This window comes from Ambystoma mexicanum, chromosome 12 (genome assembly GCF_040938575.1).
Source record: "Ambystoma mexicanum isolate Mex_15411 chromosome 12, UKY_AmexF1_1, whole genome shotgun sequence".
Lineage (NCBI taxonomy): Eukaryota > Metazoa > Chordata > Amphibia > Caudata > Ambystomatidae > Ambystoma > Ambystoma mexicanum.
Genome location: NC_090936.1, coordinates 148,583,150 through 148,609,071, shown reverse-complemented (window position 1 = coordinate 148,609,071; position 25,922 = coordinate 148,583,150). Strand labels below are relative to the sequence as shown.

Here is a 25,922-nt window from a genome sequence, read left to right as displayed (position 1 = left end):
GAAGAAAAAGTTACTTACCAACTGTAACATTATTTCGATTGGATGTTCCTCCCACGTATTCCTCATCGACCCTCCCATCCTACCCTGCTGTACAGTTTATGTATTTTACACTCAATGTTCCTTGAGAGCTTACGGTCTAAGGGGTATGCCTTATCAACTCATCAATTGAAAATATACGAAAAAACAGAACTGAAGCCAAGGGGCGCTGCTCGAGTCCTTTATGCTGTGGATGACGTTAACGCTCGATGGCAGCCTCCGAGGGACATCAGCGATGCGACCTCGAGCACAGTGGCCTCTGGTGGAGAATTTTATTTTCTGAAGCAGCAAAGCTGAAGATACGAATATCTAAGATGAGTAAAACATGGGAGGAACATCCAATCGAAAGAACGTTACAGTTGGTAAGTAACTTGTTCATCTGTTACAAGAGCTTATATAAAACTGGATGTTCTGAGCAATTAATCCTAATAGAAGGTACTTGCTGGTAAAGCACAAGATGACCCCTCTCATAACGTTGATTTTGATTTATGGACTAAAGGAAAAACAGAAAAAATCTTATGGAAATTTTCTTCACATCGCTGCAGCTTTTGTTGCAGGTGAGGTGATATCGGTGGGGATTTTAATACGGTGCCAGATTCACACTAAGTTAAGAACTTGGCTCCAGCTGTTAATGATTTAAAAGCTCTGTAGGCTTGGCAACATTTTTAAAGCATAGAAAAATCATAGGAGTCACATTTATAAATTAATTCATGGAGGCAGGATTAACACAATTGTCAGGCAGGATTAACACAGCTGGGAATAGATATAAAATGACAAATATTACTGATACAGGTAAACTATTGAGTGTAGTTTTCACAATAGTAGGGACTGTTTGAAGGGAAAAAACAATTCAACATGTCTCCAGGAGAGCACAGCTTAAGAAGATACATAATCAATATAAAAAAATGTTACAATGGCAGTTAGAGGGGGGAATAATGCAGTGGTATCGATTTGAGTAGTTCAATGTTGATCTAATGCCTGTGGAACCTTCAGGTTTGTTCAAAGTGGCGTGCAGACAGATAGCTAAAAGCATCCAGGCCCGGCTTGAAGTTTGACAATTAAATTGGGTAACTCAATGGGTGGAACAGAATGAAATGAGTATTAGTACAGCCTAGATTAGAAAGCTAGAAAGGACATTCAGCTGTGGCATGGGAGATTAGATATGCAGCATAATTGTGGGAGTCCTAGTTCTATTTTTTTAAGACGATATAATGAATTTAAAATGGAAGTCAAATGCATGTCCGACAGCATTCTGAATGAGATTGTATCAATTCTCACTCTCACCGTACTATACAATATATCTTGCCATAGTGGCATAAATGAATATGCATTAGGCAAATGTTGTTCACCTCAATATGCTAATCGGTAACTTCAACTTCTGACAAAAATCATCTGAAATAACTTTTCAAGGAGTTTAAAATGTTACAAAATTATCAGAAATGAAATAAAATGATAGACTACGGCAGTGCATAAGAAGAAAAGTTACGCTGCCTTTATGATTGGAGGTACGTTGATATCCAGCTCTGCTTTGTGAAATTAGAAATGGAAGGATAAAGGTTAGTTCACGAAATAGCAAGCTCCTGGAGAAACTGGTCATCTCCCAGCTTAATCTCCACACTGAATCTGTTGGTTGTCTTCATGACCATCAGTCTGGCTTCAGAGCTGCCAGAAGCACGGAAACTGCTCTTCTGAACATCCGTGAAGACCTGGTCTCACCCCCTGTGTCCTCATCCTGCTTGATCTCTCTTGTGCCTTTGACACTGTCAGCCATGCCATCGTGCTCAACCGTCTCTGTGCTAACCTGGGTATCACTGGTCAGGCCCTGGCGTGGCGGACTTCTTTCCTCTCTGACCGACCCTCCCAGGTCCAACTTGGGTCCTTCTCTCTGCTATCTTTTTCTCTACATGTGGTGTCCGTCTAACCTCTCCCCCTGGCTGTTGAACCAATACCTGGCACTCCTTGGCCACCGCATTGCTGCTCTCTGCCCCAACTTTCAGTGCAATGCGGATGACACCCAGCTCATTTTCAGGCTACCTTCGGCCACCTCTTCTCCTTCCATCCTCTCCGGCTGTCTGCTATCCAGGAGTGCTGTGCCGCCAATGACCTCTGCCTTATTGCCAGTAAGACTGAGATTCTCCTCATCGGCACACCTGCTCCCTCCTTTCCTTTAGCTCTCTGGCCCGCCTCTCTTGGCCCTCTTCCTGCTCCCACCTGCAAGACTAAAAACCTCAGGGTCATTTTCGACTCACTCTCCTTCTCTCCTCACATCTTTGACGTCTCCAAGAAGTCACACTCTCAGCTGCACCTCCTCAGAGGTATACTTCCTTTCCTTTCCTTCCCCCAGAAGCTCACTGTCTCCAGAACTCTAGTTCTCTCTAGGCTGGATTACTGCAACAGCCTCTTTCTAAATCTGCCTGCCTCTACTCTCCGCCCTTTGCAACTCAGCCAGACCAAGACTGCGATCGTATCTCCCCAGGACTGAAACCTCTCCACTGGCTCCCAGTGGCTGCGAGGAATACGTTCAAAACCCTATGCATTGTCCACAAGGCCTTCTGGGGCACAGGCCCTCAATACCTTCAACTCTCTCTTCCCAAATATCGTCCTTCTCGAACTCTTCGCTCATCCGCCTCCAACTCCCTCAGGGTCAGTCGCTTCTCCAAGCAACAAGTTGGTTGTAGATCTCTTTCTTCGGCCGGGGCCTCCCTCTGCAACAGCCTCCCTGCCTCCCTTAAACTTGAGGAGAACCATCTCCGGTTCCGGAAGCACCTCAAAACCTTTCTCTTTGCTTCTACTTTTTCTCCTCCTCTCCCCTGCTGACCTCCTGGCTGAAACCGGAGCTGCACTGGTTACCTGGACACCCTCTGCTCTCGGGCCCAGGTCCTCCCTCCAGTCTCCCACACCTGCAGTGCCCTGTATCCCTACAGTCCCTCTACCAGCCCTTGACATCTATTGTCTGCACTTACCCTTGCACTTGCCACTTGCTGGCCGTTACATTTACTTATTGTTATCATCTATTCCCATGTACTGCACTGCACTGTCCCTTCCCCCTTTCCACGCACTTGCACGATCTGAATGACACCTGGCCTAGTAGGACCGTTGTCTGTCATCCCTTTGTTCCCCCTCCCTTGCCTCGTCGCGCCTTGAAACACTTGTGTAGAGGCGCGTTATAAATGCCATATCATATCATATCATATATCCTCTATATCAAATAAGAAGGCAGACCTGTGCTCCTGAAATGAGAAGGTGTTACCAAGTTCATTTGGCCCAATAGGTGTAATGATCACAAATACTTAATATTTTACTGCAATGTTCACTTCAATGCGTCTAATGTTAAATGGTGAGTTTGAGGTGGATTTTTACTATAGTAATGGAGGTTCTGAAGTTCGACGGGGCTGAAGTAAATATTTTGTGACGTGATAAATTAACCTTTATAAAAATTCAATTGATAATTTGGAAACCTCAATAATGAGTCGCTTGATTTGTCATGGGTGCATGAGAAGACGAATTGAGCATCATGGGTGCAGAATCAGGGATTAGACTAATTTATATATTTATTTTTCTCTTCATTATATATTTGAACTACTGTAATATGAACTTATGAAAATTGGTTCCATTTTCAATCAACCTGCGCTATGTTCAATATATTGGTGGGTGGTAGATGCACCTTTTTTTTTTTATTTTTTTTTTAAAGTTTCAAATATTTTTATTGAGAAGTAGATAGGACAAAGATTGACAAGTCAAAGGTCTACAGGGGTGACATAAACCATTTAAAATTGATGTAATAATACATTGGAGAATAAGTATTTTACGAAATATTGACTGCAGTACAATTGTTTGCAATCTGCTAACAAAACATGAAAGTGAATGGAAACCTTTTTCACTAGTTATAAGTATTGTAGACAAAAATCACTTTTGATAGATTTAGAAAATAATGTAAGACGCACTCAAACAGCGACAAACATACACATATAGAGAGAGGCGGGATCTTGTGCCGAAATAGATTCAGAGCTTGTGGTTTGTGATGATCCTACAGATAGTGTTAATTCTTCCCAGAGGGGAACCCCTTTCCATGAGGCTGGGGAGGTGCTGTCACTAACGAATAGTGCCTCTAGGGATGGTAACATGAAGGAGGAACTCTCCTCCTGGGGATAGGGATGCGAGTCTGACACACTACTCCTTTAGCTCCTGAACCCACATGTTAATGCGGGAAACCAAAAGGTGTCTCACCCGCTACTATCCGGGGGTCTCTCTTTCAGGTGGCCAGGGCACGACCATCGCCTTTGGATCCAGACACTGGGGCTGTACCAGTGCAGGAGGATCACCTGAGTGAGAGGTCTTTGGTAAGTGGGAGTGGGACACTGGATGGTGAGACGCGGTATCCTTCCCCCCTGTAACACCTTTACCCCATCCTACTAGTAGGATACTTGGGGACTTAACCCCCTCCCCATTTCCTACATGAACACTTTCACACTGACAGCCCGCTCTGGCAGAAAACAGACCCACACCCGTGCATTACACCTGACATGTCCCTATACCGTGGTCAGGCAGAGTCAGACAATTACTGTTAACGACTCACATGAAGGAATAGCATTTTCCAGACGGCAGCTGAGTGAGGGGAGAAAGGCGGCAAACTGAGAATGGAAAGCATGGAGGGATACCCTTGACCTTTCCACAGAGAAACCCTTACTTTACAGAAACCTTCAGATAGGAAAGCTCAAGGACAGGAAACCAGACTAAAGAGTCCTGCATTGTGTGTCAAAGATAGCCTGGGTCCTCCTGCATGACTGAGCCAGTCGGGGAGGAGCTGAAGCCGCTTTGGTACCGTCCTTGGCTCCTGGATCAAAGTAGCACCAGAGAAATCAACACACCCTTTGAGTTGGGTAGTCCGATGCAAGACGCTCTGTGTTGAAGCCAAGGTTGCAAGAAGCACCATTGTATGAGCAATGCAAGAGCAAAGAATGAATGCATCTGATGAAAGACACGAGTAAAGCTCAATTGCTGGTGGTTGTTTGAACTCTAATGCGAAACAGCAAAGGGGTGAAATAAAGTACCAGAGTGGTCCAGCACCGCGGGTGTGCGATATCAAAGGTATTACGTACCCGACCAAGAAGTGGCAGCAGTAGAAAGGATAAAAGAGAAAGTCTTCGAATTTTTAACTGTGAAAGAAAGCAAGAGTAAAGTGGTAGAGCCCGACCGAGGGAGACCTGTGATGAACCAGAAACCTTGTTTATGTAAATATCCAAATGAGGAAAACTTTGATACTTGTTTGTTACACCCAGCACTCTGCAATAAGCGACTTTTATCAGAAAACAGACTTTGGGGCAGAAGGCCCAGATACCTATATTGTGAACTGCATCCTTGTGGCAGAAAAGTGTGCTAAACTCGAAGGGCGTCACCTTGTTCCAAGGTGAAAACGTGGGGAAGGGAAGTCAACTGCTCATATATCCTAACATACTGTTTCTTGAACACTTTTCTTTTACATACATCGTTTTCCCACACCATTTGCATTTAGAAGTAAGGATTGGCAATAGGTTTATTGGTATAGACTCTTTTATTTTGAGAGAGACTCCACTAGGACTGCATTATTATTATTTGATGGTTGTAGCGTGTGCCCATCTTTAGGCTCGTGGTTAGGTGTTCTACCAACCCATTTAAGTTCAATAAAAACCCTTTAACTGTGATCACTTTTGTCTGTCTTCACTGTTGATACCATGCCTTCTTTACAGTAACAACACCCAAACCGTCTCTACCTAGGATACAGTCTGAACCCATGTGCTATTGTAAACTGTCGGACAATCTCGCTGTATTGAGTACAGTTAGATGACCACCCCGATGGTACAATCCAGTAAGAGCGCTCGGCCAGCTGTTGTCTATTGAACTGACATTATGCTGGGGTAGTGCCTGCTATTTAAACTAAATATCAAAGAAGGACTTTGTTCTGTTCTGAATCTGGAAGGTGAACCCGATGAGCGAGGATGCCGTTGAGAAGCCCGCAAGGTTGAGACTGAGCTTCACTAGACTGCAGCAAGGTAACTCTCCAGTGTAGCAGAGAAGAGCAGCAGAATGCCTTGAGGGACGCCTGGACTGCATCTTGCGAGCAGGCTGGGAGCTGATGCACTTGAAGTGGAGAAACTGGGAGGTGGTGACGTGACCTGCCGTGGGTTGACCATGTAATCCGAGTACTGTGCAAAAACCGCCTACTGTGTCCTACTGCAGAGCCATGTAGGCGAATGTATGAGGAGAATAGGAAACTTTGGTGAAGCTGTGACCTGTAACAGGCAAACTGTCTGGTCCGGAACTTGCGCCGAGACCACCAGCAGTACCTGGCTGTGAAGACAAGTGGGCCTACGTACAGAAGTGGAAGGCGGAAGAACAAATCCACGCCCCCTGGAAAAACCGGTAAAACATTCCCTGGGAGAAGGTAATGGGAATAAGTGTAAGTCCGGGAGGGGCCCGGGAAAGTTTGAGACTGTGATTCGAGAAGCAGAAGAAGAGAAATTAGTGAAAGACGTTATGAGGCAATTCCCTGGCCAGTTCCTCAAGGGCATGGTACTGGAGAGTCAAGGGGGACTCTGGGAGCTTCTTCATCGTCTCAGTGGGGAAGTTAAAGAAAGTAGAGAGCCTAATGAACCCTAAGACGGGAACTACAAGATTTGTTAAAGAAGTTGAAGATAAGATAGCCTGGAAGAGGCTTACTAAGAACTGGGGAGCACACTAGGAGAAGGGAGTCATTCTCCTGGGTTTTAAAAATAACTATTTTTCTTAGATTAGGATTGTGTTTAAGTGGTAGGGATAGAATAGGAGTTTGGACTGGGGCGGTGAATTTTTGATTTGGACTGCACCAACTTCCTGACTGCTCGAGTTTTAGTTTGAAGTAGGGAAACCACCTATAGTTGGGTATAGGTAGATTTGGTTATTCTATGAATAAATCTATAACAACCACTATGCCACTGTTTGGTCAGACTCCTCATTCCATGCTGCCACAGGTAACAGACATTGATGGATATAGAGTTCAATGATAGTTTATGAACGCTATTAATTAAATGCGATTTGGCATTTGTATATCCCCTACTGCCATTAGTATGGCTTTGAACACCCTTTGGAAGACAGTAGTCTGAGTTGAATAGTGGTGAGAGGTGTGGTAAAATCCATGTGTAGATTTATAGCCGTATCGAAGATAGGTAGGGAATGGCTAGGTCCCTAACAGCCCATGTTATAATGTGTGGGACGGGTGCTGTGTCAAATTGTCAAGAGAGTCGAGTTATGTGAACAACTGGACCAAATGCTTTGTGCGACTCCATAGTTATTCTATGGGTGGTGTTGCTTGGGCAAAGGGTAATGTGTGTTTAGTGTAAGGTGTAGTCAATAGAGTGCATGTCAAATGTGGCTAGGCTATGTGTATTGCAATCTAAGTTAGGAGCCCAAGTGAAGCACAATTCAAGTGTGGCAAAAATACAGATAGTGGCATAAATGAAACAACAATATAGATGGAGAAACCCAGGCCTTCAAAATGCAAGTGTGATAACATACAGACAGTGACACGACTGAGACAACAATCCAAAAGGGAAACCTGGGCCTTCAAAATGCAAGTGTGGCAAAAGTACAGAGAGTGGCATGATTGAAACCGCAAACTAAATGGGAACCCAGGTCTTCAAAATACAAGTATGATAACATACAAACAGTGGCATGGTTTAGTTTACCTAGAGGTAGCTTTAGATGGCTAGTATGGCATCCTGCAGGGCTGGGGTGCCAGGGCGAACAGGAAAACAGAAACTGACTGTGCCTTTTGCCGGCTGCCTGATCAAGGTTGCCCAGTGGCAGAGCTTCAAATGCAGTGTTCTGGGTCCTGTGACCTGGGAAACACCAATGGGTTGTGGCGAGGTCAGGCAGGGGCGGGGGAAGGAGGAGCTGGCTACAAGCAGTTTAGGAGCACGATGAGGGTGCTTAGGACTGGGAAAGGGACAAGATGGCCAAAATGAGGGCAGTGAGGGCTAATCATACCCAGGATTTTACCTCAGTTTCATGGCAGTGGGAAATGGAGCTGATGCACTCTCTGACCTCGTGTCACTTAGGTGTTCTGGGTCTGGTGACCTGGGGCCACCAATGGGATGCGGTAAGGGAGGACAGTGGGAGGGGGGGAGGAGGATCTGGCTGCAAGCGGCCTGGGAGGGTGGAGAGGGTGCTGAGGACTGGGAAGGCCCAAGATGGCCAAAATGTGGGGCAGTGAGGGCAAGCCATGCCAAGGATCTTACCTTGGTCTTGTGGCATCGAGGAATAAATAATAAATAAACAAATGCCATTTCGATTTACATTTGGATACTAGAGTAGGATTGTTGGCTATACATTTTTCCATTATATGAACATTGCAGATGTTATTCCACCGACCTGTTATGGGGATATTTTTAAGGTTTTTCCAATTTGATGTTATCATGCATAAGGCAATTGCAATACATAAATCAAAGCAATGAATGAATAATTAATAACCATCAAATTAAAGGATAAGCTTCCTTTAGGGGACAGTAAAATCAAAACTTGAGTGCAGAACTTTGTAATATAGTTGCAATAATAAAACATATGTTTGAAGTATCCCAGAGGACTATGACATGGTAAACATTTCACATCTTGAGTCCATTTTCTTTCAGGTGGTGTGAGGAAGTCTCTGTTTAAAAGGAACACTAATGTTTGAGATATATTTTCTGATGAAGAAGGTTTGCCAATTTTTTTTCCAAAAAGCAGACCAATTACCAGATTGCAACACATCATTGTTCTGAGGGCCATTTTAATTCTAGAGATCTGGTGGCGACTGAAGTCTTGTAAAATGTAGACACCTTAAACAGAGATGAAGAAGTAAGGCATTTTAGTATTTACGCTGTCTGAAATCAAATTGTTTTCAATGGATCTCATATTATTGGTACAAGCATCTATACAATATTTGTGCATATCAGAGTATGAAAGTGAACATTTGTTTTTAAATTCAATAAATCATAAAGGGTTGGGTCCAGGAGAAATTTGGTATAGAAATGTGTTCTTTGTCTAACCAAGTTTCCACCAAAGATAGGCAGCCTCATTACGACCCTGGCGGAACGGGTTAAACGGTGCCGTAAAAGGTGACGGCGCCGTTCAACCCGTTTCGCCACATTACGAGGTCCCCTCGCGGGACACGGTAAGCACGCCTGGGAAAACCAGGCGTGCTTACCGGGTCCCGCGAGGGGAAGAGGGAGCAAACAACGGGCCATCTCGTAATGGCCCGTTGTTTGCTCCCTCTCCCATCCCCATTCTGCCCTATGGGGCAGAATGGGGATGAGGAGCACGGCATTACCGCCACCCGTGAATGGGCACTTACCGGTCCTGGTGCAGGATGATCCTCGTTGCACCGGCGTGGCCGAGACAAATATGGTACCCGGACCTTCTGGACATGTCAGCGTCCCCTCCAGTCAAGCTTCCGGCAGACGTAGATAATCTCGCCAGGGATTCTTCACCACGACCCGGGGTCACAGAACCTGCAGGCCTGGCTCCTGCAGCGCTAGAGTTTGGAGGATACGAGATCCCGTTGGACTGCAAGGAGGTACTTGCCAAGGCCAGGGTGTCCTCGACTCTTAAGTGCTACGGCCATAAATGGAAGAGGTTCAACGTCTGGTGCTGGGCACAGAAGATAAACCCTGTATGGATTACGGGCCCTCAAGTGCTCCGTACTTGCTGCGGGCTGGCCCACATTTCTATCAAGATCCATCTGGCGGCTATCTGCCGCTACACCAGAACTCGGGGACGATCGTCGCTGTGGTCGCATTGCTTGGTGAAGGAGTTCATGAAAGGACTTTTCCGCTCGTTCCCGCCGGTGAAGGCTCCAGCCCCGCCATGGGAGCTCAATGTGGTGCTGACTAGGTTCATGGGTCCCCCGTTCAAGCCTCTGCATTTGGCGCGTCTGAAATTCCTATTGTGGAAGATGGCGTTTCTGGTGGCCATCACCTCCTCATGACGAGTGGGAGATATCCAGGCCCTCTCCTGTAAGCCTCCGTACTTGACTCTCCACACAAGGGTCGTGCTGAGGACGCACCCCTCCTTCATGCCCAAGATGCCGTCGGACTTCCATCTCAACAAACCCTTGGTGTTACCTGTTTTCTTCCCGTCGCCTTCATCGCCGGCTGAGAGGACTTTGCACTCGCTGGATGTGGCTAGAGCACTGAAGTTCTATGTGGACCACACAAAGAGTTTTTTGGAAGACGTCACAGCTGTTTTTGAATTTTGGACCTGTGAACCAAGGGAAGGCCCTCTCCAAGGCTTCCGTCTCCAGGTGGCTCTCCGGCTGCATCATGCACTGTCACCGGTTGCCAAACTGACCTTTGCCTGGCCGTCCGAGAGTGCATTCGACCAGGGGGATCGCTGCTATTATGACGTTCCTATCTGGTGTGCCCCTGCTGGACATCTGCAGGGCGGCTACGTGGAAGTCGACGCATACCTTCACAAAGTTCTACTGCGTCAAGCGGGATTCAAGGGAGGAGTCCAGAGTCGGTCAAGTAGTGCTGCACAACCTGTTTGCTTGAAGGTGAGCCTGGTGAGGAAGTAAGAGATGCTTAATGTTGAGTTGTTAAAATGCTTAATGTTGAGCCTTGCCACCTTCCGTGGTTGTGCATGTTGTACTGCTATGTGTTCTTGTATTCATGAGCATGTGAATCCATGCCAAACCCCATGCTGGAGAAGGAAGTAGTTACTTACCTGTAACTGTTGTTTTACAACATGGGTCTGGCATGGATTCACATGCGAACCCTCCCGCCTACCCCTCTGTGGCTCTTCTCTTGGTCCTACTGCCACTTTACGTGCTACCAAATCTGAAGATGGCTGCCTGAGGAGGGGCTTAGGTAGAGGGCAGTCATTGGCTGGGGGCAGTATGACCCAGAGACCAGTGATTGGTTATTAGGAGAAAGACGGTTCAGAAATGAAACTGTAACTGGTTTTTATCTTTACCCAATTCCTTCTGCATCACCAGTAGCTGACAGGATGAGAGAGACATCGATAGAGCATTTGGGCCTAAGACTTCAGCTGATGTCATCTGATATTGAGCTTCACGTTGTGACTAGTAGAAGAGCTAGAGATGTCAATTTCTTCCACTTAATATTATGAATACTTTCAAGTCTGATCATCAAATACCAATGTTTTGCCTTTCAGAGTAGCTTTGAAAGTACATGGATGAATGAGGCCAAAGCATTAAGCTGTCTAAGAGTGGGTCTATGTGTTAAAAATTCCTTAAGACGTTGTGCACTCACTTTGGAAACATCTTGTGAAATGTAGATTTTGTGGCCTTTCCACATCAGTTGACTGCCTTCTTTTGCTTTAGAAATAATCAACTGTACTTGAGTAAATTGCAGGAGGTAGAGAATCAATGTACGAGATGAGGATCTCATTTGAGAGTTGTTATGTTATCTGGGCCCAATTATGTGAGCTCTTTGAATATTGAATACAGTAGAATACAGCAGAGAGTTGGATTTTAAGGACCTTCCTTAAAGGGCCTTCTGGCAAACCATTAATGTGCATTTCGTTCCTGCAACCTCTATTTTTCAATTCCTCTTTTTGCCTTTGAAGGTTACTAACTGCCTTTTCAAGAAGAGTAACATGCTTACTACATCCTCAGCCCCACTAATCCCTGTTTCCACCTCAGCCGTTCTGGCTTCAAAGGAGGCCATCTGTCGTCGAGTTGCTGGAGCTCGACATTTGTAATTTCCATAAAGGACTTTTAGTTAAAGCTCTTAAATCTGACTTAACAGCCCCATACCAGGTTCGAAGGTAGGTTGAGTGGGAGGGGGAGAGTCACTCTTGGGTCTTTTTAAATTGTCTGCATTTCCAGAGCCCTTCTGTGCGTATTTTGTATATGCCATATGTATAAATTAACCTTAATTGTAGTCCAGCAAAACGCTCCCCCATGGCAAAGTTTAAACGGTTTTGTCCAAATATTAGCTCTTTTGGCAATAGAACAGGCCACTAATAAATCTGTGAATAAAGACTGCCTTAAATAAATATAAGTTGCATGCAGGGCCACTAGCAGAAGCTATGGAGCGAAAGAAGCTGCGAATGTAAGTGCTTTGGCCGCGGCTGAAACTACCGCGGCTGAAACGTTTGCATGGGAAAGGCGCAAACTACCAAAGGTTTGCTCCTTTCTCATGTGAACACACATACATACTCACACCCAGACACACAACACACCCATAACACCCCCCACCCACACCCTCAGCACACCCCCACTTACACCCCCAACATAAACAAACCCCACTTACCTTCATCTTCACGCTGGGTTCCTGCAGTGCCAGTTCCCTTTCACTTCCGTGATCGGCAACCAGTGCCACATGGTCTTTTTCTTTTCTTTTTTTTTTTTAACAGAAGGCTTCGGGGGTGTCCCTGCAGCCCCCGCTCACTATACCATGAAGTGTAGTGAGCGGGGTGATGCGGAGGACACCCCCGCATCCTGTTTTTTTTTTTCTTTTACAATGCTACCAGCAAAGGCTCAAACGTTTAGTGGTAGCATTTTTAGAACTTTTGGTCATTGCAACCATTTTTTGTCGATAAAATCAGCCTATACCGAAGTTGCGGCATGAGCAGTGGCCTTCAGACATCATGCGCCACATACTCATGCCGCCCAGGAATATCGACGGCGATTGAAGAGGATATCGGCTCACAACATTACTGCAAACTGCTTCTGCTGAGCCCAATGCCACCACTTCTGAACACCACCACACGAGTGCTACAGGTGCCGGGAATACAAGTATATGTTTATATTGAAATATATCATCACTGATATTGAGAGGCAACGTTAACATAATGCAGGAGGGCAGGAGAATGGCAGTTAGGTGCCAAGCCACGCCCGCAGAAATATAAGTATAAATTAACACCTTTATGTTACTAACCGGGTGAAAAAGAATTCCCTGAGGAAGAGCTAAGAGGCCGAAACACGCATTGGCAAAGAGAAATGGGGAAATAGTTTGATAGAAAACATGAACAAAACATGTTGAATTGAACTGAAGTAACCCTTTTTTCTTTCATTGGATGGCGCGTAGACCAAAGAAGTGCTTATTTTTTGTACCTGGGTTTCCAGTTGATCTATATTTCTCATGACCTTCTCAATCCCAGTGTGCACCCCATTCAGGAGTTTCATGCGCAGGAGTTAGAGAAGTGGTACAATCAAGGGATATTGTGGCTGGGGTGAATTTCTGCCATTAAAATTAAGGTGAAATCTATACTTTTATATAGGTTCATTGCTCTTCCCATTAGGATTACCAATGCTTCTATCCACATGTTGGAAAAAAAGATATTCTCAATTACATGGGACTGTAGGCTTTCAAGGATCTGCAGAAAATGCCCCTTTTGGAGGGGTGTCCATGGGGAGCTTGGGTGCTCCCTGTTTTTTGGATATTTCTTTGCATCTCAATTATCCCATTTGTTTGACTGGCTTGAATCTAGATGCGAGGCAGTATCCCATTTTATAGCACCTCTCAACCTTTGGTTTTTCTGTTGGTTTTGTATGAACCTCAACTTTGTGATCCGAGGGACTTCTGAGGTTGTCCTGCCATTGCAACTGTTTGCTCCATACTGTCCTATGATAGCCCATATAGCTTCCAGAAAATGATGATTTGGAAGCACCCCGTTTTGGCTACAGAGTGATTTGACCACCCTATACTTGCAGGGGTTAGAATTCAGATTGAAGAAGCAGGAGCTGAAAGTAGCTTCAGGGTATCATGGATTTTCCTCTGACCCAGGAGATATTAAAGTCTCATAAAAGTTTTCTTAGGATAGTGAATGCATACAAAAATTAGTTGGAAGAAAAGATCTGCAGAAGATGACATGATTCTCAGACAAAATGCTTTATAGATATATAAGTTGCCACTCTGGAATGCCTGAAAAATGGTAGAACTTGCTTTAATTTGCAGTCCATGATGCACACCCGAAAATGCATGACCACACTCCCCATCTTATTGTTGCTATGTTGTGCTGTCTTGCACTCGGTTACTGACTGTATCTTTTTATTATGATCTTGTGCAATGTAATTTCATATGTATTTCCCTTTTATTTACTCTTATGTCAACATCACACGTTTCTCTCAATTGCTACCTCTTAACTGGTCATTATTTATATGTCTGCAGCCACACCCATAACTCGGTTGCTGCATCTATTGCTTTCTCTACCCCATCACTGACTCACATAGATTTGCTGCCTCTTTCTCTGCTACCACCTTTTTCTCTCTCCTGCACCCAATATCTACCCTGCCCTGTAGGGTAAGGTTTTAAAAGTAACTCTGGTTGGGGGTTTGGTTAAGACTGGAAAATGGGTTTATGGTGCATGAGTTGAATATACTAGATGCCTTGATGTTTGCTTCAAGTGCTACATGACGGAAGTCATAGTCCATCACAGGGGTTGTTCAACCATATTTTAAAGAGCTTAGGATGAATGGTTGAGTTATACAACCTATGATTGCAACCTGAGACACACAGGTCATACAGACTTCAGACTTCTGCATTGGGTGCATTACCCCAGTAAGAAATGTCACTATCTAACAAAATATGTGCAAATTGGTTGATATCTTAGTGCGTAGCTGTGGCATAATGGCAACATTGTTATTTATTTATGCATCTGTAGAACGCACAAAGCCTGCAGGCATCGAAGGGTTAGGGGGCATCGGAGAGCGGTACAGTACAGGGGATTGAGTTGAACAGTCTGTTTTTAAGTTGTTTCCTGAATGGCCAGTATGCAGTTCCGGCCGGTCAGATGGGGTGGCAGGGCATTCCATATCAAACGACACCAAAACATTAAAGTTATTTAGAAAAGCCAACTCGCCCTATGTATTATGTGGTTTCTCTGAGGGTTCATATATAGCATATAATTGTATGGGTGATTCTTTTTTTAATAGCTGACAACCTCTTGCACAGTTGTTGCCCTAACATGAAGATCCTGGTCCCACTTGACATTCCTATTGATCTACATTAGATGTAATGCCTATGTAATTGCAGGCATGCTTTGTGACTAGATGGTAGCTGGCATCTCGGCACATTAAAGCAAAACCTACATTGCTACTTTAAAGTCTCCATTTAGAGCTATAGTCCACTCAAACTTTAACAAAGAAATGAAATGTGGCTTCTTGCAGTACGTACTTGGATGGCCTTGTGTAACAGTTGTTCATAATATCATTTTACAGCCTTTAATTCTTGCCCTTGTTCTCCTCACTGACTGGATCGGATGTCTTATCCTTGGACTGTTTTACTGCCATCTTCACGTTTTACCCTTATGGAACTGCTGCCTCATTGTAGGAAGCCTCTGTTATCCAGAAGGTTAGTGCAGCACCATTGTTCTGCGTCGGCTCTCCCTCTGGGCTGGCTTAAGTTACATCCACTTTTTTCCTACTGTTTCCTACCAGCTGGCTGTTCCATTTGCACTTTGAACTATCCATGCCTGCTTGGTCTTGTCCCTACCCCTTCATTGTTCTTCCCTGCATTCGCTTCTGCTCCTAAAGTCCCAGTTCACCAGATCGTGGAAGGTGCTTTACAAAAGAAGTTTTGTACTCACCCAGTTGTTTCACTGTTCTTAATGCAAATTCTCTGAATCTGGCTCTGTGAGTACTTGACTACTTCCCTGAACTGCTGGGCTATTCATTGGTTTGCCCTTAACTGGTTCCCCTAGGTCCCAGTGGTACTGGGGTTCTCCATGTGCCCCTCTACCGCCGTTCACCATAGAATTGCATTTGGCAGAATCTTGCTTTACTTCCTTCCTTGTTGGGTCTTCTCGGTCTCGAACCAGAAGTGTAACATTTTGTGGGGGTCTCCTCTGAAGTCACCTGGGGTTAGATGCGCCTTTTTCCATACTTGTGGGGTAGAAAAGTGTGCCTGGCAAATCCAAAAATGTATTCTTATTCTTTGACTGTATAGTTCATTCCAAAGCCAGTTAATATAGTGCATTTTTACTTTTCACCTACCGCAGTGAATACTTTCTCTCGAACCTCCTCATTTTTTCTGTGACTTGACTTTTATCGGGTTCCTCGGGTTGTTTTGGGGATTTCTTTGTTAATGTTAACAAATTGCATTTTTGGGGTCATGCCCTGAAAATGCAACTTATTAACATTTACTTTGAGAAACTGAGAGCATCCGCCTGTCCACCTTGAGATTTCATATAATTTCAAAGATAACTTTAACTTCTCAAATATCAATGAACTATTTTATATCATTAGCTAAAGGATATCACCTTTGCTCATGGCAAAATATCAATCAATTCTATATGTGATGTCTACCTTACCAAATGTCATAAATATGCCTCTCATTGATGATATTTTTGTGTAAGGATGTATTACTGTAAAATAAGAACCATGCCGTTATGTATTGTTGCCTTGTAAAATGCTTGGCTGTTCTACAAAAGTGCATGTAAAATGGAAGTCTTCTCATTTCAATGCTTTGTTTTCTTCTCTTGATTTTACTTTTACTTTGCACATTCTTGTGCAAGACACGTTTAACTACTTTAGACCAGAGTTAATAATTGTGCTAAAATTCCTCTATATGCTACCACTATTCAACTAACTAATTTGATCTTTCTTTCAGGGAAATCCTTGATGAAGGAATATTCCAAAATCTGATGGAAATCTTACTGAAGGCCTTGGAGAAGATTGTGCAAGCCTCTGGGGACTCAAGCAGCGTTCTGAAGGCATGGTTGCAGCTGACCGCAGAATGTTTCAGGTGTCAGAGGAATGCTTGCGTACAGTGCACCAAGAACCAATCCGCCATGAGGTATGAATGTAGTCACTGTCACTGCCATTTTGGATAAACAAGTCATGCTTTATCATTACTATTAGGGTAATTATTGAGCGCAGACCTTGCTTTGGGAATCAACTGAGTACTTTCCAGTCATAGGGGAAGAAACCAGTGAGGGAAGCACATAAACAAGAGAACAGGGAGCTAACAGGGAAGGGGTAGGTATGGCAATTTAGCAGCAAGGGATCTACAAGCAACCATGCGAGGAACCAGTGGGGAGCAGATCACCCAGTCTTGGTAGGATGGGAAGTGGAGGGTCTGTGCACCTAGGTGTTAAGGAGGGGACTCCTTCTCGAACTATAGATGTGAGAGGCGAGTCTGACGTTGACTGGGAAGAGGTTCCAGAGTCTTGGGGCGTAGACCGAGAAGGCCTGTCATCTGTTTTTTTCCTTCTTGCACCGGTGGAGTTTGAGTCTACACATGGCCTTACTTCTGATGGATCTACAGGCATGCAGCAGAAGCCAGGGCAGTTCGATGAGGGTCTGGGTGATGCAGTTGAATTTGTGGAGTTATTTGTAGTGTTGTGCTGCAGCATGCCGGGCACATCTCAGGGGTTCCAGGGTAGACGCCGGAAGGCCTTCCAAAAGGGCATTGTCACCATCCAGATGGCAGAGGACCAATCCTTGGACACTAGATATGAAGTTGTTTTCTGGGATGGAGGGTATTGATTTTTCACAGGAGAGAATGTTGATACCAAGCTGTTTTTCTTCTTTGCTATGTGTTGCTTGAAGGGACTTGGTGCAGGTGGCCAGCTCGTGAAGCCCTCCACATTCATAGCAGGGAGCCAGGACTGCATGTCACAGTGGTATTGTTGGTCAGCAGTAGGCATCCAGTGTTGATGAGGTTGAGCTTCAGGTAAGCACTGGACATCCATGACTGGTTCATTGTGAGGCATTCCTTGAGCCTGTGGATGTCTGCAATGGAGGATATTTTGAGGTAGAGCTGCGTGTCATCTGCATGTTGGTGGATGTTATGTGGAGTGAGCCGGGTTCCTGAGTGGTTCCATGTACATATAGAAGATCACAGGGGAGAGGATGGAGTTTTGCGGGACTCCACAGGTGATGGGTAGAGTTGGTGATCTAGTGGTGATCTAGAGGAATCCATTTGCACAACTTGGTGGTGATTAGCAAGGTAGGATTTTACCCAACTGAGGAGGATCACACTAATCCCCATGAGGCAATGTAGATTGTCAGCAAGTGTCTACTGTGTCGAATGCTGCTGAGAGGTTAAGTTCAGGAAGCAAGGATGCCATCATTGAGGATTTTAAGGCCGCCATCGATCACCTTGATGGCAGATATTTCTTTGCTGCATCTGGGTCTGATGCTAGATTAGTAGGACTGAAGGAGGTTGTTGGCTTATATGTGTTGGAGGAGTTGTGTGGTGACTGCTTTTTCAAGGATTTTACCTAGGAAGAGAAGATGGGTGATGGGGCGAGTTGTCAGGGTCCAGTGTTGGTTTCTTGAGAATCATGTTGAGTTGTCCAGTCTTGCGGGTCGAGGAGAATGTGCCTTGAGTTGGGGAGCTGTTGATGATTGCCAGGTATGGTAGGAGTGCTTCATCCGGATGAGTCTTGAGTATGGCGGCAGACAGAATTTTGTCTCCATACGATGTGGCCCTGAGGGATGCTATGGTGGCAGTGAGGTTTTCCATTATGTCTTGAAAGTTGTTCAGGTAGTTGTGGTTTTACGAGATTGGATGTGTACTGTGCGGTCAATTGTGCGGTTAATGCGTATATGTTGGCAGATCATGCTGAGCTTGTTTATGAAGAAAGAGTTGATGGCTTTGGATTTTTTGATGCAGTGTGGGAGGGGTGTGTCAGGTAGAGGGTTGATGCTTGATGGTTTTGAAGAGGGGTCTGGTTTCATTGTTGACCTTTGGTATGGTGTTTTGGTAGTAGTTTGCTGTGGCACTGTTGATCAGGCATCTTCATGAGGCACAGAGTTCCTTGAGCAGTGAGAGGCCAGATGCACTGCAGGATATTTGCCAAGTCCTTTCTTTTTTTTCAGTTGGTTAATTTGTTCAAGTTGAGTTAGTGTACAAGGGTGCAGAATGTTTAGGCCTAGGATTCCTTTCAATGGGGCATGGCAGTTGATGTTTTCTGTGAGGGCGGTGTTGAGTTCTTGGAGAAGCAAGTCACAGTCCTAGTTCATTGGAGGTAGACAGGTCCATATGAGGTGGAGTTTGGCTAGATCTTCTGTGAGAGCCACTGCTTGAAAGTTCTTGAATGATTTTAAGGCTTGTGTGCAGGGTTTTCGATTGGCTTGCTTGACTGATGTGACATGGCTAATTTCAAAGGGAATTGCCAGATGGTCTGACCAGTTGAGCGGGATTGGAGTTCTGATGGGGGTTGGCAGGCTGGTGATGATGATGTTGAGGATATTACCCTTCATGTGTGTTGGGTCTTTCTTGTACTTTGTGCGTTTACCAGTGCAAAGTAGTCAATGGAGCTCTTTCTTCATTGACTTACTTGCTGGTTTGCTATAGATGTTGACGTCTACAAGGAAGATGTTGTTGGCATGTGTGAGAGACATGGTTTTGATCAAGTCCATGAAGTCTTCGATGAAGGAGGTGTTGGGTTTGGGTGGCCTGCAGATGAAGTGAAATGTTACTGTCTATTGCGAAGATCAGGAAGTGGCAGGAAAGTTTTTTTTAAAAAAAAACAGTGGTGGTGACATCCATTTGGATGGGTAGCCATGATGCCATCAGTCTCGTTGAATTCTCCAGCTGTTGGGAATGAGGACATCTAGGATGTAGGTGGAGAGTGGAAGTCATCCAGGTTGGTATTGATAGATTCCATTGTAGGAGATTTCATCGAATTCGATTCCATCAAATTGTTTCCATCGAATTTCACCACAAATGTGGTGGGTGGGATAGCGTAATAAATGTAGGAGGGATATGGGGAGGGAGCTTTCGGGGTCTCCCCCTGGATATATTTGCGGTGAAATGTCTTAAAAGAAAAAAAAATCTAATTTGATGGCGTCAGATTTGATTAAATGGATTTAATGGAATCACATAGATCCATTCAAGTCTCAGTAATGAAGGTGGCATCTGAGTCACGTGTGATGAGGATGTCAGCGATGTCTGCTGCATGCTTAATCAATGAGCAGACATTAGCAAGCATCGGTTTTCGTGTAGTGGTCAGTGATGCAGTGCTGATGGGGTCTATGGTGATGCGGGTGAGGTTGCTGCAATGCAGTGTCCGTGATTTTGCTAGTGAGAAGCGTGGTTGGCGATATGTGGTGATGATAGGGGTGGGCTGTTGGGAGAGAGGGGTGAAACACATATTTGTGGGAGCTTACTTGATGTTGGAGGAGCAGGGGTTCAGGTCCTGGGTCCCTCCAGTCTGAGTAGGTCCAAACAGGAATTGCCTTTTCTTCGTCTGCCCTTCCCTTTGGGTGCACGTCGAGAGACACCCTTGATCTAATAGTTAAGGAAGATCCACTTGCATCTGCTCACCAAGTGCAAAGGAAATATTCTACAGTGCTGTTTAATTAGGGGGGAAAGGGTGGCAAAACACAAAGAAGCCAAAAGATTAGGAGTGATTGACAGGTGGGTGGGGCTTAGGTCACATGACCAATATCCACTTGCACTGCTCATCAACAGCTATTATTATTATTTTCGCTTGTTTCCAGAAATGTGACAACCCCTCTTCTGAGAAAGAACAAGGTCAATAACCTGTCTTGTGGTAAGGTGTCCAGTCAAGAGGGTCTACAGTCAGGTTTAAGCTCTGGGATGAATCCTGTGGCGTCATCACTGATCCCCAGCCTAAAATCTCCTCCCATGTGGTCAGGGGCTGCAGCTGCTGTCTGATTCTGATCCTGGGGATAGTATTATGAGGGAGGATCACATGGGAGGAGATGGCTGTCAGGAAGACGTGGTGACCCCACCAGGAGAGACGCGGTATGGCAGTCTCCCATGTGAAGATTTTATAATCCCCAATTTTTAATTGGCATACTGCCAGTATACCAATCTTTCTAAGAAATAAAACTCACACCTCTTCTTTCTAGACACTCTGGGCAGGATGACTTTCACCCATCATGTTTTTTTTAAACTTTATTTTTAGATGATATTTTGACTTTTCACACAAATCACGTTTATACAAATTAACAATAAGCAGATTACATTCACATAACCTTCATTCAAAAGAAAAAAAAGAATAGTCAAGATATTAAGGATAGAAAATGTGTATAGTAAAACGTGTATAGTAAAACAGAGATGGAAAAAGTAATCATTTTTTAACAGCTCTTCTACAAATTTAATTAAAATAAATTCTAAAAAGCACAATCATTCAGAACAAAACACTGAACCCAGATGGTAAGGATTATTTCATTCTCTCCCAATGAATTGCAACTCTTAAGATATTTACCACCCCAGTTGTTAAAACTCTTTCATGGCCTGATATTAAACGTTCCCAAAAACACTCAATACCCAACCACTAAATTCTCTTGTACCTTGACACGACATTAAGATATGGTTTACAGTTGGCACATTACCATTCTCACACAGATTGCATTCCACACGACCACAGGGTTGTTCATGCACCGACTTAACCTCTGCTCTTGTTACAAGGTTTAGGATCCATCCAAAATTTGGGATCTAGGAACCATGACGGATATTTAGGCAGGACATGTTTTGGTTTATCAAACATTGCGAGATATTTGAAAATGTTATAGTTTCCCACTTGCTATGGTCATGATCCAATCTGTGTGCGATAATACCTGCTTTAGACCAGTTGGATTTTCTTTAAGATGTATATGTGTTCGGTCACATCTCTCAAACACTGTAATAACATGTCTTTTTAAATTGAATTAAAACTCCATTTCAATCACTATTTAATTCCTTTAATGTCTCCATATAGGGACTCATTAGTAGGCATTATCATGTTCCTAAATCAATTAAAAAATGTCCAGTCTAAAGAATTCTTTAGAAAGGCTAATCCTAACTCATATTTTAGGCTTCCCATTGGCTAGCTCATCGGTAGATGTAAAACATGTTTCCATAGTTTTCCTTCAATTTGTTCCCAATTAAACAGTTGTGCGTCAGGTATGGTATTGTATCCATAGAGAAGAGAGGGAACCACCTTTGCTTTATTCAGCAAGAGGCTTATGGAAAATGTGCAATATGTTGCATGTATTCTTTTCATGTGGGCCCTGAAAGGTATACATTTGAGGTCCAGGTCTATTTCTCATGCACCTCTTGACTGTGTCGATTTTACTTTAATGCCGAAGTATATTATGTCCTTCACTAACAGAATTGTTTGATCTTGCATCATCCATTTAAAGTTGACTTTTCTGACACCATGATTTTTTAATATGAGAATTTGAGACTTTGTAGGATTCACTAGTAAGTTATTTAGTTTTGCTTATGTCCCAAATGCATCCATTAAGCGCTGCAGTCCTCTGGTCGTGTAGTCCAATAGGACAATGTCATCAGCATATGCGGTCCACTGTGTGGCTTGGGATCCGATCTTTGGGATTGCCAGCGAATGCCGTGCTGGAGCAGCAGTGAGATCTGCTAAATAAAGGTTAAGGAGTCAGGCGGCCAAAATTCACCCCGGCCTCACCCCTACTTCTGTTGGTATCACTTCTGATAAATTTCCTTGGGCATTCAAATGCACTTGAATTATTGGACTGTCATACAGACTCCTCAAAATCGCTAGGAGGCCTTTTGGAATGCCCCAGAAGACTAGTTTTGTCCAGAGCCGTTCTCTATTGATGGTATTGAATGCTCAAGACAAATCCAGCCATGCTCCATACAAAGGGCAGCCTTCTTTTCATATAGGATTGATCCAAAATTATTGATATGACCAGACCATTGAGAGATGTTGATAGCCCTTTGCGAAACCCTGTTTGAAACTTACTCGGGATCTTCTGATTCCTGATCCATTCATCCAAATCTCTGAGCACCACTGAGGCAAATATCTTGCCATCTACAGCTAGCAGGGCGATCAGGCGATAGTTCGAACGATCTTCGTGATCGCCGTTTGTGTATGGGTATAATAACTGCTGTCTGCCATGAAGTTGGCAGTTTTTTACTCAATAGTGATTCTTCAAAGAGATGTCTGAATAGAGGCCCAGAAGTTAATATCTGACTTCAAGATGGCATTTGTTAGCTCATTTGGCCCGGCAGCTGTTGCTGCTGAGAATTTCTTTATTAGATCTTTCACAAGTTGTTTATTGAGGTTCAGGTGACACTTTACCGGTGAATAATCCTAGACAGCTGTGGATCTGATTTTCATAAATCTCTCTAAAGTAATTAGACCAAGTCTGTTTGGAGATAACATTTCTTTGCAACTGATGTTGTGGGTTTTGCATATTATACAATATTTTCCCAAAATTGAGTTTTTTGATAGTAAGGTGTGTAATATCAATTCTGCGTATTTCTGTACTCGCAGATATTGATGTGCCCTTGACCAGCTTCTGAAATAGTTTCTTTAGGATCTTTAATGTCTTGCAACTGTCTCTCCAATGAATATCCTGGTTGTTTCAGGTTGCGGATAGCTTCCCTCAGTTCTTTCTTTCTTACCCATGTCTCTTCTTCAAATCTTTGGGAATGCTTTATTGGTTCTCTAAACTGAATGCTACTCGGGTGTTCAACTTCCTAAAGAATATTTGTGAAATTATCTGGGTGACTCCTCCTATTTAGTGTCGCTTCCTTATTTTCAATTACAATTTTACACAGTTTATTATTTAGACACATCCCATTCTGTTTGAATTTTCTAACTCTACTTTTACCATTATTCACTTCTAGATCCTTCATACATTTTAATCTATTTTGCTGAGTTTACGATTTTAGGACCTCTGATATTCTTTTGTGGTCACTCGTGCCTCCACTTAATATACCAAAGCGTGTACAAAAATCACGCGGAGCATCAGGTACAATAAGATAATCCAAAATGGACGCAATCGCACCTATCAACCAAGTTGAGGAAGCAGGAATATCACCCCTCAGAGTCCAGTGCACAATTGTCAGATTCCAATCGCTCAAACTGTAGCCGTTTTTTGCCTTTATCGGTTGTTTTCTAGAGTGACTTTCCTGTTAACTTATCACATAGTGGGATACATTGAGAGTTTAAATCTGCCAATAACCTAATACCAATTCCACCACACAAATCATTTATCGTAGACAGTAGACTTGATAAGGACTCAGTCAATGTGGGTTGAAGTCGCGGGGTTCCAGTACACATTGTTATTGTTATTTTGCATTTATATAGCGCCTTATATACCATTGGTATGGTCTGAAGGCGCTGGTAGGTTGAACGCCCTTGGGAACCGAAGTTCGAGTCAGTAGAGAGAGAGCAGAGAGAGTCCAATGGTGCGTGTGCGCACCAGGTATGTGTGCAGCTGGTGCGGAGTTCGTGTGGTAGCTGCTTCTTAGCGGTAGGTGTGGTGGTGGAGGGATCAGGAGTATGTGTTCGCTCTGACGGGATTTATCCCGACCGAGAGTGGTTGCGTTAGGCCTGAGGAGAAACGCCTAGCTGGGGGTGTGGAGCCAGCAGTGTTTACTTAGAGTGATGGGGGGAGAGCGGGAGATGTTGGTATGAGAACAGTTATACCGAATAGTGTCATAGTATCCCTGTATTCTATTTGAGTGGTGGTGTTAAGAAGATAGTAAGCGTGGGGTGTGGAATGATATATGCTCGTTCAAATGTTCCATGCATTGACACACTTACTCTCAAGTGCGCCTTGCGTGAACTGGTCTATCTCTCATTCTCCAGTGTGCCGCTGTGCGTGCTCTCATGGATTCCACATGCGTGCGCTATGCATTCTTGTCCTCCCCGCGCGTGCACTCCCGTCTACCACGCACATGTACTCCCGTCTGCCTACGCACTCATCCGCACTGTATACTCGTCCGATCTGTATACTCCTCAGTTCTGTACGCTCCTCCGCTCTGTACCTTCATCCGGTCTACACACTCATCTGGTATACATATTCATCCTATCCACACACTCATCCGCCCAACATACTCGTCCGCTCTATGTGTTGTTCATCCGTTCAACATGCTCATCCGTTCAATGTACTCATCCGCTCTACATACCCATCTGTTCCAAACACTCGTTCGTTCCATGCGGAAGTTCGCTCCACACACTTATCTGCTCCATACGCTCGTCCGTTCCATACACTCATCTGCTTCACACATCCATCTGTATCACATACACTCATCAGCTCTATATACGCTCATCTGCTCCATATACGCTCATCTGCTCCATATACGCTCATCTGCTCCATATACGCTCATCTGCTCCATATACACTCATCCGTTCCATACCCTCGTCTGCTCGCTACACTCAGGCGTTCCCCCCACACTCAGCCGCTCCCCACACTCGCCCGCACTCCACACTCGCCCGCACTCCACACTCGCCCGCACTCCACACTCGCCCGCACTCCACACTCGCACGCATTCCACACTGGTACGTACTCCACACTCGTATGCACTGCGTACTCGTCTGCTCTCCACACTCATCCACTCTCCACGCTCATCCTTTCTACATGTTCGTTCGCTCTTACACGTTCGTCTGGTCCACATGAATTACTATGAGGTCTAGTGACCGACTGGCAGTCTTTGTTGCTACTCTGGTGGCTAGCAGTCCGATACCCCCTGTAGGGATTACTTGGAGTGTTACACACTGGGAGATCGTAGCCGCTGTCATTAGACCACCTGCTGGTCTCCCTAAAGCTTCTGCCGTGGCCAATTGCTCTATAGTAATGAAGTCATCCAGTTTAATTTTCTTCAAAATCCATGTTTCTTGGAAGGCTATCAAATCATAGCCTGTGAAAACCTCGTGCCTCATTGTTTGAAGCTTAAAGGAACTGGGACCCTGCGTATTCCACCATAGGATTTGCAGCTAAAAGGCCACTAAAGTGAGTTTGCATTTTCCCACATTTTCTCAAAAACGAAACTCATTATTTCTGGTACAATTGTCCACTTGACTGATTTGTAATTCATCAAGTTCTCCTCTTTCTCCTGTACATTCTGTCTGGACTTCATTTCTTTCTCTAGCGAGGCAGCTATTTTAGTTATACTTTCTGCTCTCTCCGATCCTTTGACAGACTTGCTGCTTCGGTTGTCGTCCTGATTTTTTGATTAAATTGGTCGAGATATCAATTCCAA

At 44.4% G+C, this 25,922-nt stretch overlaps 1 protein-coding gene across 2 annotated transcripts in view; it reads left to right on the top strand.

The window, feature by feature from the left end:
- ATXN10 (ataxin 10) overlaps nt 1-25,922 on the top strand; it is a 1,945,293-nt gene that overhangs the window by 277,799 nt on the left and 1,641,572 nt on the right. Inside the window, exons 2-3 of one of the 2 annotated variants that reach the window (XM_069628188.1) lie at nt 15,212-15,344; nt 16,602-16,787. In XM_069628188.1, coding sequence (XP_069484289.1) covers nt 15,253-15,344; nt 16,602-16,787 — 278 coding nt within the window. In that variant the 5' untranslated portion in view covers nt 15,212-15,252. The remainder of the gene's footprint in view (nt 1-15,211; nt 15,345-16,601; nt 16,788-25,922) is intronic. The other variant, XM_069628187.1, reaches the window with a different exon arrangement.